Below are 13,576 nucleotides of genomic sequence, written 5' to 3' on the forward strand. Positions count from 1 at the left end.
ATGTACAGATAAATCCTTCATAGCTCACTGTTTTCTGAGCTGAGAGGCTAATTTTCTCCAGCTGAGGCCATTACTCCTCCATTTCACTCTAAGAACACCTTTTATGGTACACCTTTTGCATGGGAAAAATATGCTAGCCACTTGCTAGCTACTGACTGGGTCATACACACCATGTCAAAGTGATCTATTCCAGCTAAGATGTATAGATCCAAAATTACTCAGCCCAGAGAAAAAAGAAAGCAATTATTTTATTCAGCTGACACATGCTGTTTTTAGGAGAGTTCAATTTGTAACACTAGTTAATCATTTACAAAAGAACACAGTTTTTTAAAAAGTAACTTATTTGTTCCTCGCAGCAGAGGATTAAGACACAATGTACTGAATAACTGGTGCAATACAATTGCTCTGCAGAAATGATTGTATTTCTATCACACACTTTTTGGAAAACATAATCACTTTAACTTCCATTGTGTTTGTAACTCAGAGGCAAAAATTATTATGCAGAAAAGTCTGCTTCCTCTCTCAGCCATCTTTTTAGTTCTTTGAGGTTCCTAGGTTTTTTGCTGGTGGTAGTTTTTTGGTTTTTGGGGTTATTTTGTTGGTGGTGGTTTGTTTTTTTGTTTTTTGTTGTTTTTTTTTTTTTTTTTTGGGGGGGGGGTTTTTTTTTTTTTTTTTTTTTTTTTTTGTTTTTTTTTTTTTTGTTTTTGGTTTTTTTGTTTTGTGAGGGAGCTGGGGGTGTTTATCCTGGCAGTGTTGCATCCAGCAAGGATTGATGTTCTTGTCCTGAGAGGAGCAACAAAGCTGGTGATGGGTGTGGAGCACAAATCCTGTGAGGAGCAGCTGAGGGAGCTGGGGGTGTTTATCCTGGAGAAAAGGAGGCTCAGGGGTGACCTTATCACTCTCTACCACTGCCTGAGGCTGTTGGCCAGGTGGGGGTCAGTCTCTTCTCCCAAATAACAAGCAACAGAACAAGAGCAGACAGCCTCAAGTTGCACCAGGGTAGGTTTAGTTTGTATAAGAGGAACAATCCACTGATCAGGCTTGGAACAGGCTACTTGGGAAAGTGGTAGAATCACTGACCCTGGAAGGGTTCAAAAAACCTGTGGATATCCAGGGATATGGTCTAGTGGTGAACACAGAGGTGCTGGGGTAACAACTGGACTCAATGATCTTAGAGGTACCTTTTCCAACCTTAACAATTCAATGACCACCAGCCCAAATCACAATTACTGACCGTAAATTCTGTGGCATTGACGGTAGGAGAAATGGGTGTGCACGCCTTTACAAATGAGTAGATATCCTGAAAGAACCAATCACGTTCTGGAAGAATGGGTGTGGGGGTACATATTGGAGGGGAGATATGTAGTATGCAGATCTCTGAAAGTTTCTATCTTCCTAGTACCTCACCCAGTGGGGAAAGTAGGAGGGTGCTTAGAATAAATGGAGTCTGTGTCTGCTAAAAACTGGAGAGATTCTAGATGAGTATGCCCCAGTGGTATCTCCTTAGTTTTCCGTAAAGTTGATTTTTGCAGGACTCCTCTGTCTCTCCGTGGATCCTGGGCTTTGGCAGCATGACTTTCTGCACACTGTTAATGGCTGTGGACTTGCCCCTGGTTTGTCTGCCTGGAGGAGCTCCTCCGTTACTGTTCTGAGGTTACGAGTGTCACCAGACAAACATTACAGAAATAACCCTGGCCACCCACAAGGAGTCCTTTGGCGCACAGTTATGCCGTGGGGAACAACTGCTGTGGCTCTCTCGGCAGAACTTTCCACACTCTCCCCTCCCCGGTGAGAGCCAGCGCGCTCCCACCCCGCTGTCCTCAGTGACTGCAGGCAGAGGTGACAACAGGTCCTAACCCTGAAATCCCGTGTCAGCATTGAAACGGATCCGTGGCTTTTACACGCCAGCTATACCTGTACTGTGCATCTAGTACACGTTTAACACGTAAGGCTGGCGAAGAGTAATGTTCGCGAACATCTGCAATCCCGATGCGCGCAGGGCTGCGAATCCCCCTGAAAATCCGACTTGTAAAGTGCCGTCCCCAACACTGCACCCTGAGTTTTGGGGCAAAGCCGAGTCATCTCCCCCCTTCGCCACCACCCGTGCGGGAAAGGACCCGGCGGTGCCCGGCCCGACTGCGGGAGCGGGCCCGCGGCGCTCCCGGCCAGGCCGCAGGGGGCGGTCCGGGCCCGGCGCCTCGCTCCCGGGCGCAGGCGCCGCCGTGGGCCCGCGGTGGAGGGCAGCTCGCCCCGGGACGGCGGCTCCATGCGCTGCCAGGTAGGTGCCACCAGCCGGCGACCCCGGGGCTCGTCCGGCCGGAGGCTCGGCCGGTGTCGGGCAGGGCGGCGGGGCTCGCGCTGCCCCTGGCCCCGATGGGCAGCGGGAGCGGCCTAGGCGGCGGGCGCGGGGCGCGGATCCGCGGTCACTCACTGCCCCCCGCCCTCTCCGCCTGTCCCCCGCTGTCCTGACAGCTGGGGCAGGAAAAACGCGGCTGAGCCGATCGGCATCGAGACAAGCCTGGGAAAGCTTTTCTTGGCGCTGTGGTTCCGGCTGTGTGCTGGTATTTGGGAGCGGTTTTGTGGGCAGGCCCGCGGCCCTGAGCGCTGTTTGTTCCCCGGGCAGGTCTCGGTGCTGTATTTCGCCCGGAGCGCAGAGCTGGCGGGGCTGCGCTGCGAGACCCTCTCGGTGCCACGGGAGATCACCTCTCTGCAGCTCTGGGAGGAGATCGTCAAGGTCCACCCCAGGTATGCAGCAAGTTACCCTTGACGTGCACGAAAAAACGTCGATTTTAAAAATGTTTTTTGTAATACAAATTCGGTGTTTAGCATTGGGCTGGAGCACATAGCAGTACTTCAACAGCACAAAAACAGTGGTGTTACCTTCTTTTGGTAACCCGCACTAAATGCTTTGTGTTTTGCACAGCTGGAAGCGTTGTAGCTTTATGTATACACAAGGAAGGCCCAGGTGCAGGAGATGTACCCAAAACTGGGCCTGAGAATACATGTGGCCCATTGTCCAGGAGGACTGTGGTGTTGCAACCTGAAAACTACCATGTTATTAGTCTGTGGAGAAGGCGAGATGTTGGAAGGAGGGATCAAGCACAGCCAGGGCAATAAATAAGAAACAAATGATAATATGTGGGTGTTTCCAGTTGCTTGGGTTAGACATTAGGAAGAAGTTCTTCATTGAAAGGATGCAAAGACATTGTAATGGGCTGCCCAGGGAGGTGGTTTTTAAGGAAGAAAGGGTTTTGAAGGTTTTTAAGGAAAGGTTGGACTTTGTGCCATGGTCACAGAGTGCTTTTCAAACTTAATTGATTATGTGATTAACTGTACTGTAAGCCATTGGTCTGAGCCCATGCACACTCTGGAAGGCAGGTCTGGAAGGGAATTGAAGCCCTCCCAGGCTTCCAGCCACTCAGCCCTGACACAGCAAATATGGTCAGCCACTTCAATGCACTGAAAAAGACCCACACCACTGTTGCTTGCATTTCATAAGGAGTCTGGTCCTGAGAAAGTACTGTGTATGCTCTAGGGGTCTCAGCAGCATTGGTGCTCTTGGGGGTGTCAACAGAAATGTCCCCTCTGTTTAAAGCTGAGGGAAGGTGCTCAGTCCTTCAAGAATGAGTTTGATGGACAAAAGTGCAACACCATTTTTGAGGGATAGAAGGGAGTAAAAAAAAAGTAAGGTATAAAAGAGGTTGTGGTCCTCAGGATTTAGTGCTCAGTGCTCTGGAATTTCCATAAATTTGGACTTTGGTGTCCAACTCTTCCTTCAGGCACAACCTTTCTTTAATACAATGCTCTCAAACACTGTGAAAAACAATGAACTATTTAACATTGGTGTCTGTTTCCAAGTGAGAAACTGTTCACAAAACACTGGAACAGGGACCTTTTCCTCACAGAATATTGAAATAAAGTGTGTTTGGGTGCTAGAGGCAGTAGGGAACGCGTATATTTTACTTTGCAGCCTTTTCGTCTATGTCAGAAGCAACAGCAGCACCCTTGGTCGTTTTGCTGCAATTTGTCAATTTTGTCCTTTTATGAATGATGACTTGGGGCAGTAGAATTTTCTGGAAAAACTCAATATAATTGTAGGGCATTGACCACAGACTTCTATTCACATTGCTAATGGATATTCAAATTGCAGCTTGAGTGTACTTGACAGTGCTTTTCTGTTCCACACTTTTTCCCCAACTAATTAGCTTGCAAGGGACTTTAATTAGAGCCCATCCTTCTAATGGGCACTTCAGTTTCATGGCAGTGCACAGTTCTTTAGTGGCTTGCTTTGCTTTCATACAATCCCTCCCTTCAGTCTGTTCTCTGAATCAGTGCTACTGTGTTTCGTTCAGACTGTGCCTTGACTACTTTTGTCTATCTGGCTGGTAGGAACCAAGGTGATTTTTACTTTTACTCTTTTGGTCTGCTTACTTGATTCTAGGCAGTACAGCTGAACTGGCTGTGCTAGATTTTGTAGTCTCAAACAAGAACTGTTATCATGCCTGTGCCATGAGAAGTAAAATGCAATACTTTTCTGTCTTACTGCTATGGCCGTCATGCTTGCTATGTAATTGCACTTAATCATAGAAATTATTCCCTGCCTCGTGATATCCAGAGCTATGGACTCCCACAGCAATATCTCACATAAAAAAATTGTAGAAGATCTGCCAGAAGACACATCACATTTGCTCTCTTAGTTCTGTGGCCACTCCTTATCAATAGCAGATTTCAGACCTGTAAGTACAAAAGACCCAAAGCCTCACAGAGTCTGAGCACCACACACAGCAAGAACAACTCTCTGACTACAGAATCTTCATGAGATCTCATAAGCAGCATACCACAATGCTTCTTGGTGTATAAGAAAATTGCTCCAGTCCTGCCAGACTGCATCAGGACAGTATTTCCTTCTAATCCCAAATTGGATAGTTGCTGCCTCTTGAGTTACCAGCTTTTTTATTGTAAGCTTCTGAAGTGGGTCTGGTATTGATTGGTCTGTTCTGACATAGGCCTGTGACAAATCCAATTCCTGATTTCTGAAAATTATACTGATCTAATTTCTTCTTAGCCATTACAAGAAAATCCAAGACTGGGAGGTGGGTGTTTGTTACATTTTTGACAGTGTCTTGGAAGTGAAGTTGTGTAAATCTCAGTGGTTTTTACCGCAGCTGCCCTGTACTGTGTACCACCTTGCTGTTTAATGAAATCTCATGTTTAAATGTAAAGATTGTTTGGAAACCTATTTATGCTGTTGCCAATGCCCCTCAGGCTTGCTCTCCTCCGGGATCAAGTGGTATTTGCTGTTCGTCAGGAGTACGTGCTTCTTGGAGATCAGCTCCTGGTCCTGCAGCCTGGAGACGAGGTTGCCATCATCCCACCAATTAGTGGAGGCTGAACCTGCCCAGGTTCTGTTAAGTAGGTATCACTTACTGCCTAGTTTCCTGCGGAGTGTAATCCTGTGCTAAAATATCTCATGAATTCTGTGATTTTACAAGAACCTTTTCTTGTTTAGGTCTGAAGATGTGATTGCAGTTCTCCCTCCACCCCAGTACTCTTGAGAAAACCCAAATTGTGTTTCCGTCTGGTGAGTGCAGTTGTGCTGAGCAGAAACTATAAGCCAGTGCACCAGTAAATTATTAACATGTATGCAGTAAATGGAAGACACTTGCCAGAGAGGTCAGGCATTGCTTTGAATCTGGGTTTTAGGTCTTTCCTGGTTACTCTTTCCTTGTTGTTTCTTCCTACCAGTGGAAACTTGGCTTGCTTAAACAAGATAATAATGAAAAATTTCCTGCCACTTTTAACAGAAAAGATAATAAAGTAAAAATAATTGACTGCTTCTTAGAAATTTTGTTAGTTTGTTGCTGTTAAAAAGATGTCCTTAGAATACCTTCATTTCTTTGCCTGTTTTCAAGTGCCAGTCCATCTATTCACTGCGGCTTATTCCATTGCTCCTGATCCTATTGCTTCTTATTGTTAGGTGATCTGATGACTGGCTTCTACTCAGATAAGTTAAAAGTGTCTTCTGTGTGTCTGTAACAGACTGATAGTATGAGGTCCTGAAGGTCCTGGAGAGCATACTCAACTTTAGCATTAGAACTCTAATCCATGTTTATCAGAAATCTCTATTTTAAACTGTTTGATTTGATGAGATAAGTAGGAGGGACTGACAATATCACCATGGATTTACCAGCACTACACAGTGGTCTGTGCTGGTTGAATGTAGTGTTAAACCAGGGCCTTGGGCTGATTATAGTTTCATCCCACTGTACCAGACTTTCCTATCAGAAAGAAATATGAATGCAATAAAACCAAGTCATTGCTTGTTATTTACAGTTAACATTCTCTCAGTGAGGTTGCTGAGAAGTGAATTTCGCATGTAGACTAGTCTCTTGGGCAAATAGGTAGTGCCTGTCTTGTGCATAAATTGGGGCATGAGCACTGGATAAAAAACAGTTGGCTGATGCTAGTATCTCCAGGAACAACAATAGAGTCTGTTTGGTTTCAGTTTTTCTATTGTGATATGGAAGAAAGCGAAGATGTGCCAAAAGATTTTATCAAGCTCAAGTCCGAAAAACTCTCTGTAGATGAAGTGTCAGAGCTGGTTGTTTCACCATACTGTGGGGCAGTGTCTCTGTTCATTGGTGAGTTTAATATCTGTGAGCTAAGTCACTGGCTATGTTACTAGTCTAATAAATGTAACTTAAGTTGTCCACATCCCAGACTTGCAGTTTTCAAATAAATCAGTTCCTGGTCTGAGCCCATTATGTTTAGAAAACAGGTTTTGAATTATTAGAGCAAGACCCTGTCAGCTCTTAAATAGCTACGTGGCTAAAGTGATACGGGGCTTTCTGGCTGGTGTGGCTATCGTAGGACTGAACAGAACAGTACCTCTGGAGTAGAGAACTTCCTGGGAGTTGTTCCCCTGTCCCCTGGGATACAGCTTGTTCACGATGGGAAATGGAATATTGTGGCTGTGACAACCACATGTCCACACCTGTATGTGAGGTTTTGTAACTCAGGTCTTAGTTGAAAGTGAAGTACTGTTCTACCAGTGGGCTGGTGAAGGTCAGGCTGGTAGCTCTGTACTGTGCTTAATGTACAAGGCACACATATAGAACTACTGTGTGCTTAAATCTTAGTGCTACTAGGCTCCTAAATACTGGGAATTTAAAAATTACATGGGCAAATGCCATTATAACCTTACATAACCTTATCAGTTACCACAGAAGAAGTCCCAGCCTTGGGCATTGTGGGCTGCAGATCTGTCTAATGTGTAAACTGAATTCTCCCTTTTATAGTAAAGATTTATCTTGTTCAAATAATCTCATTATGCAGCCATGATTACGGGAGGTTGTTTATATTTGCACAGTGCTGACCTTACCATAGCAAGAGATCCTGGGTTTTTACTCTGTGTTAATATAGTATATAATGTGTATTATAAAGATGCAATATGTATTTACTCAGAGCTTTTAGTTGATAAATCATTTTTATTTAGGTACTACAAGAAATAATTTTGAAGGAAAGAAAGTGATTCACTTAGAATATGAAGCCTATACTTCAATGGCAGAGACTGAAATAAAGAAAATCTGCAGAGATGTTAGACAGAAATGGCCTTCAGTCAAACATATTGCAGTGCACCATAGACTTGGGTATGTATGTCCAGACCCATTCTTCTGCAACTGGAGTATCAGTCCTTGTCTGCTGCATGGCTGTGCTTACGTAGTTGCAGGATCTGCAGGAGTGTTTAGAAACCATAGTGCAGCAAAGCTGGCTGCAGGATCAAGCTCTTGCTCTGCAGCTAAGTTTCAAAAATTTTAGTTTCAGAAATGTGTTTATTGGTGGGTTTACTGGAATCCACACTTAGCCTGGCAGGATCTTTGATGCTGATGTGATGTCTTGGAAGTGGGGAGATACTTCAGGGAAGGGGAGGCTATTGGTTTATTATGTTCTTGATTTTTTTAAAGGTGTGAAGTTGGCAGCACTTTATTTTTTTTTTTCTTCTCTCACCTGTTGAGCGGCTGCAGAATCTTCTTATTATCAGATTTTAGTCTATTTATGCTACAAAAAGTCTGGAAGCTTAGGCTGTGGGGCATAGTAGTTTCCAGCCATGCTTCTGGCAGAACCTCCTGTTGTCTCTTGAGTCTTGGATGAGCATTTTCTTTTTGATTCAAAAGTGGAATACTAGTGTCTGACATACTCTTGGGACTTCCCAGTTCAGGGAAGATTTCTTGCTGAAACTAGCAGGATTTGCAGAAATCCTGAAGGAACTTGGAATGTGATTGGAAAGGGTAAGTAAGATAAAAGGCCTGAGGGGTAGTTTCCCTAGATTTCCTCTACAGTCAACAGAGAGGGCGGCTGTCATGAGGGCAGCTCAAAGCATTTAGGCTGAGATTTCTTCCTATGGACTGTAGGAGTCTTACTATAGAGGGAGGATTGGGAGATTTTAGGAATGCTACAACTGCAAGGAGAAACACAGAACCTTGTGCTTCTGTTAAGTTTAACACAGCACACCAAGTAGTAAACTTGAGATTCTAAAATCGGAATTCATCAAAAATTTGGTTTCATTGCAAAATCTGCATAGTGTGAGGCAATTAATTTATTCTTTCACAAATTCTTGTGCAAACTGAGAATTTTTCTTAGGTTTTTAGGTAAGAACTGGCTGTTCTAACTTGTTATTGTTCATTATTAAGCCAGCTTCCAGTGAGGTTCCTATGCATTGTTACAAGTTAACAATTTCTCCCTCTTAATTCCATAGGCTTAATTTTAAAAAAAAGAAAGAATGGAAGAAAAAAGCCTATGTCTGGTGGGTTTTTTTATTCTAAAGTGTGGAATTCTGACATCTGGTACTGATTTTGATTGTGGTTTTCTTTCTTTTAAAAAGTGTATAATCTTTTGGATGTGGTTTGACACTTGCTCAGTATGAATGAGTCAGGAGAGCATGTGGCCAGAATACTGACGTGACATGGCTACAACTTTTGGGTGCCCTTGATGTTGTTAGCTAAAGCTGCTGTTGTTCCTCTTCTCTCCCTAGTGTGGTTCCAATAACTGAAGCAAGTGTAATTATTGCAGTCTCCTCTCCGCACAGAGCAGAATCCCTTGAAGCTGTAATGTACTGCATCAATACCTTAAAAGCATGTGTCCCAATATGGAAAAAGGTACGTTTGGGGACAAAATCAAATTTAGGCCTGTGCTAGTCTTAGACATCTTGGCTACCTTAGCAGCGTTCCAGGCAGTAGTAGCTGCTCCTGGTGGGTTGTCAGTGTCTAGCACCAGTGAGTTTCCTCTATTGCAGCCAGGCCCATATGTGGCAGGTAGAGCATCTGGAAGGTTCTCCTGTACCTGTACCATCTAGCTCCTCTTTATTTTGAAGCCATCCTAGAGTGAAAGCGAAGGAGGCCTGAGCTGTCCTCTTTTGAGTAGTAAAACTCAGTTCTGCACAGGCTTGTGGAAGAATTTGAGTCAGTTTTGCTTAGGACAGCATTGCAGTTTGGAAGTAACAGGAGCATTTCTTGCCTGTCTGTTTGCCCCTCATCGCTGTGGTCATGAGAAAGCATAAAGCACTAAGCAACAGCGCACAATGAAGGGGTGAGCAGAAGTCCCAAAGCTAGTATAGGCACACAACTATGTGTGGAGAAACCAGCCCAAATCTAGAAAGAGCCTCAAGAGCCTCACTATATAACCTCAGTGTTGAATGCAAATAATGAGCATTATCTCTGCCTCCTCTCCCTGGCAGAACTTGGCATGTGGTTAACAGTGATATTGCCCACATTAATGTGAATTAGAAGTGAATTTCACATGTAGACTAGTCTTTTGGGCAAATAGATAGTGCCTGTGTTGTGCATAAATTGGGGCATGAGCACTAGATAAAAAGCAGTTGGCTGATACTAGTATCTCCAGGAACAACAGGTAGGTATCACTTTGCTGATACCTCCTTGAGGAGATGGAAGCTCTCTCAGAATAAATAATCAAGGACTCAGAATTTGCTGCTTAGGACTGGACTGAAGTTGGGTAATCCAGTCTGTCCTTAAGATCTATTAGTAGTGTATTTAGTATATCAATGTAATTTTTATTTTAATATTGACATTTTGTAACATCTAAATTCTTATCTGAAAATGATGGTAGGTAGGTTAATTACAGCAGGTTAATGTAGCAGCATGAATGCTGTGTACTCTACAGCCATTACATAATTTCTTCTAGATCTCTCTGTTGAATTGACTTCAGCTTAGGTAGGCCCTTCTAAATTCAGTGGGGATCAGCCTGGGGTTCAGCCAAGTTCATATTTTTTAAGGGTGCTGCCCTCTCTTCTGCTTGGCAGCCAAGTGCTGTGCAGTCCTGATGTAATCAGTAAATAATAGTGGGATGGCTATTGAGTTGTTTGGCCTGGTTTGTAGCTGTATGTAGCAGACTCACAACATTTCCCATTCTTTGTTTATATTACAGGAGATTTATGAGGATGAATATTCTTGGAAAGAAAACAAGGAATGCTTTTGGGCAAATTCAGAAAAATAATTGTACTCTTTTGAAAATAAAGTGTTACTCTTCCTAATGAGCATATTTACCTTTGACTTTTTACAGAGAATCTCTGTGTTTCTAAATGGTTCTAACAGATGTTTCAGTTTTAGTAATTTAGTTTGGACTGAATGAAATGAGTGAGGATTAATTAGGGGTTTTAGGTGTCTTGACTCTCCTTTGGAATTGCCTTTTTGTGCATTTTAACACGGAGTCAGTTTTTAAAATAATCTTCCCTAAAATTCTTTGTTGCAAGGTTTAGACTACTCTGTGATAAATATTGTTCTAATGCTTTTACCTTGGTAGTCTGTGTTCTCTGTCTGCATGGGAGGTCACCACACGACAATTGCATTCTTTTCAGTCATAAAGTTCAGAAAGGTTCAATTTTATATGAGTGCAGACTTAGTTTGCAAGCTGTATGCTATTTTGACATTCTTGTAACATGAAAGCTACTTAAAGTAGATTAACTATTTTAGTGCAGACAGAGAAGAAAATACAAACTATACCCCAGAGTTACTAACTTTTTAGTAGTGCTTTTGTTCCAGTAGCTCTGTCTCACAGAAAGATTTTTACTGTGCAGCTGATGATTCCGAGTCCATTGCATTAAAAAAACATGGATAGAGATTGATTCAAAGTTAAAGCTAGCACTCTACCAGCAGAAAGTATTGCCTTAGCAATAACATACCAATCTGTAAATACTTAATGATGTCTAGACAAAATTTTGAAGGTGACTTTTTGGTTGTGTAGTTGTGTGGTGCTGCAGGAAGAAAAACCCAATCCAGCTATTATTACAAATACACAACTATAGTGTAATTAAGTTCAGTAATTTGATTTCATATGTGTGGGAATTAAAAGTCATCAAATGGAATAGTTTTTCAAAGAAAAGAGAGTTTATTGAACTTACTGCAATTCATATATGCATTTATATTCACATTTAAGATTTAACCTTATTACAGTTTTTCTCTTGTTACTGTTTGAAAACTAATTAATATGCCTGGGTTTCACTGGAAATACTGGGTTACCTGTCCGAGTAAGGTAATTTTATTTTTTATTCTACTGTGTCATGGTAGTATTTAGATGCTAAGAGTTCAAAGTCCCATTGTGTATGGCATTTCTGCTAATGCTGGGAGGCAGTGTTATCTAGTCATCATTATCAGTGTAGAGAAGGTAGATACAAGTGAAGGAAAATAAGATACTGCAAAATTATTTGCTCAGTTGCTCATATATATGTACTTACATCATATATAGTTATTTATAATCCAGGTGCAAGGTCATACTCCTTAGTCAGGGCAATCCCAATCACAAGTACATGCTGGAGGGAGAATGGATCAAGACGAGCACTGGAGAGAAACACTTGAGGGTATTTGTGAACAAAAAGCTCAGTATGAGCTGGCAATGTGCACTTGCAGCCCAGAAATCTGGCTTTCTCCTGGGCCGCATCAAAAGCAGCAGGGCCAGCAGGTCAAAGGGTTTGATTCTGCTCCTCTGCTGTGCCCTCAAGAGACCCCGCTGGAGCACTGTATCTGCTTCTGGAGCCCCCAGTGCAAGAAGTTTTATTGGAATGAATCCAGAGGAGAACCACTAAGTTCATCAGAGGACTAGAATACCTCTCCTATGAAGACAGGCTGAGAGCTGGGGTTTTTCAGCTTTCAGAAGGCTCCAGGGAAACCTTACATCACCTTTTAGTATCTAAACGGGGCTTACAATAAGTTTGGAGAGGGAATTTTCACAACAACGTGTAGCGATAGGACAAGGGAGAATGGCTTTAAGCTGAAGTGAGGGTAGGTTTAGATCAGATAATAGGAAGAAATTCTTTGAAGGTGGTGAGGCACTGGCACAGGTTGCCCAGATAAGCTGTGGATGCTTCATCCCAGAAAATATTCAAGGTCAGGCTGGATGGGACTCTGAGCAACCTGGTCTAGTGGAAGGTGTCCCAGCCTATATAAGGGTGGTTGCAACTAGATGATCTGTAAGGTCCTTTCCAACCCAAACCAGTCCTTGATTCTGTAATCATTGCATCACACACTAGTGAAGCCTCAGCTGTATGTTCTATTTTATCGTGTGTGCAAAAATCTACTAACAACTTCTAGCTGCACAAAGTAAAATGAGGAAAAAAATCTTCCCCCCAGGGATTTTAATCACTTTTAATACTTAGTTACTATATCTGAATTAAGTAAATTGTAAGGAAACATACAGCTTCAGGCAGAAACATCATTAAACTGTGCTTATTGATGTATTTTCCTCAGTGGAAGTCAGTCCTTCATCTGCAGGACAACAGCTGCTCCTTGTGTGTTTACAGATAGACACACTACAAACCATTGGGCTCTGTTATCTAGGCAGAGTTGGTCAAGTACAAGACTGAGTTTTTCTTTTTCTTGGAGGTTGGAGAGAAGCCCTCTGCTGTTTGAATGTCATTTTTTCTGGGAATTGTACAGAATACTAAGCACAATCACTTGCTTTGTGAAAGGATTATTTTTCGCTTTAGAAGAGAGAAATACATTAACTTTTTCATATTTGGTGTTCCTTTTTCTGTGTTTATGTTTACTGTTTCCATGCAACTAATTAGTGTATTAATTTCACAAAAATAAATGTTTAGCTTGTTTTTTAGTGGATATTTTATGAGTGAAGTAAAACTTATGCAGTGGCTCCGTACTAGTGTTGTGCTCTGATACAGAAAATCAGTGGTATATCTTAGTTAACATTGTTAAATTCTACTTTGGGACCCCTTGATCAGGGCAATTCCTGAGTTGCAGTAGTGTCTCGTTAGTGCCTTTCTAGCACTGCAGTCTCCTGGAAGATTTTTCCAGGGTGACCTTAAGTGCACCTTCCCCATCAGCAATGCAGCTGGGAAATAGGGTGCAGAAAAGAAGAGAGAATAATTGTGTACTTCCCCACAGTGACCAGGAACAATGAATGGAAGAGATGTTGTACTGAGTCACAGTTGAGTGTTACAATGTGTGTATGCTGCCATGGTAAAGACAATGAAATGTCATTTTTTGTCCCTAGCTGTGCATGAGGCAAGTACTGCTTTGTTCTGGAACAATGATATATCAGTCTTGTGTAACTT

General features: G+C 42.6%; 2 protein-coding genes across 5 annotated transcripts; both read left to right on the forward strand.

The window, feature by feature from the left end:
- The first annotated feature begins 2,151 nt into the window (after nucleotides 1-2,151).
- Nucleotides 2,152-9,156, forward strand: LOC121346635 (molybdopterin synthase sulfur carrier subunit-like). Of its 4 annotated transcripts, none has more exons than XM_041424616.1 (5): nucleotides 2,152-2,278; nucleotides 2,624-2,745; nucleotides 5,266-5,412; nucleotides 5,493-5,581; nucleotides 9,032-9,156. In XM_041424616.1, exons 1-3 carry the CDS (start codon nucleotides 2,267-2,269, stop codon nucleotides 5,390-5,392), a joined length of 261 nt encoding a protein of 86 aa, XP_041280550.1. In that variant the 5' UTR covers nucleotides 2,152-2,266; the 3' UTR covers nucleotides 5,393-5,412; nucleotides 5,493-5,581; nucleotides 9,032-9,156. The 4 variants fall into 4 exon arrangements, with proteins under 4 accessions (XP_041280550.1, XP_041280548.1, XP_041280547.1 ...); XM_041424614.1 differs by having other exon boundaries at nucleotides 5,510-5,581; XM_041424613.1 differs by lacking the exon at nucleotides 9,032-9,156 and adding an exon at nucleotides 6,506-6,573 and having other exon boundaries at nucleotides 5,510-5,581.
- LOC121346634 (molybdopterin synthase catalytic subunit) lies at nucleotides 5,382-10,549 on the forward strand. Its single transcript, XM_041424612.1, has 6 exons — nucleotides 5,382-5,412; nucleotides 5,493-5,581; nucleotides 6,506-6,641; nucleotides 7,496-7,649; nucleotides 9,032-9,155; nucleotides 10,441-10,549. Exons 3-6 carry the CDS (start codon nucleotides 6,521-6,523, stop codon nucleotides 10,507-10,509), a joined length of 468 nt encoding a protein of 155 aa, XP_041280546.1. The 5' UTR covers nucleotides 5,382-5,412; nucleotides 5,493-5,581; nucleotides 6,506-6,520; the 3' UTR covers nucleotides 10,510-10,549.
- The last annotated feature ends 3,027 nt before the right edge of the window (nucleotides 10,550-13,576 follow it).

This window comes from Onychostruthus taczanowskii, unplaced genomic scaffold (genome assembly GCF_017590055.1).
Source record: "Onychostruthus taczanowskii isolate IOZ18803 unplaced genomic scaffold, ASM1759005v1 scaffold83, whole genome shotgun sequence".
In the NCBI taxonomy this organism is placed as follows: Eukaryota; Metazoa; Chordata; class Aves; order Passeriformes; family Passeridae; genus Onychostruthus; species Onychostruthus taczanowskii.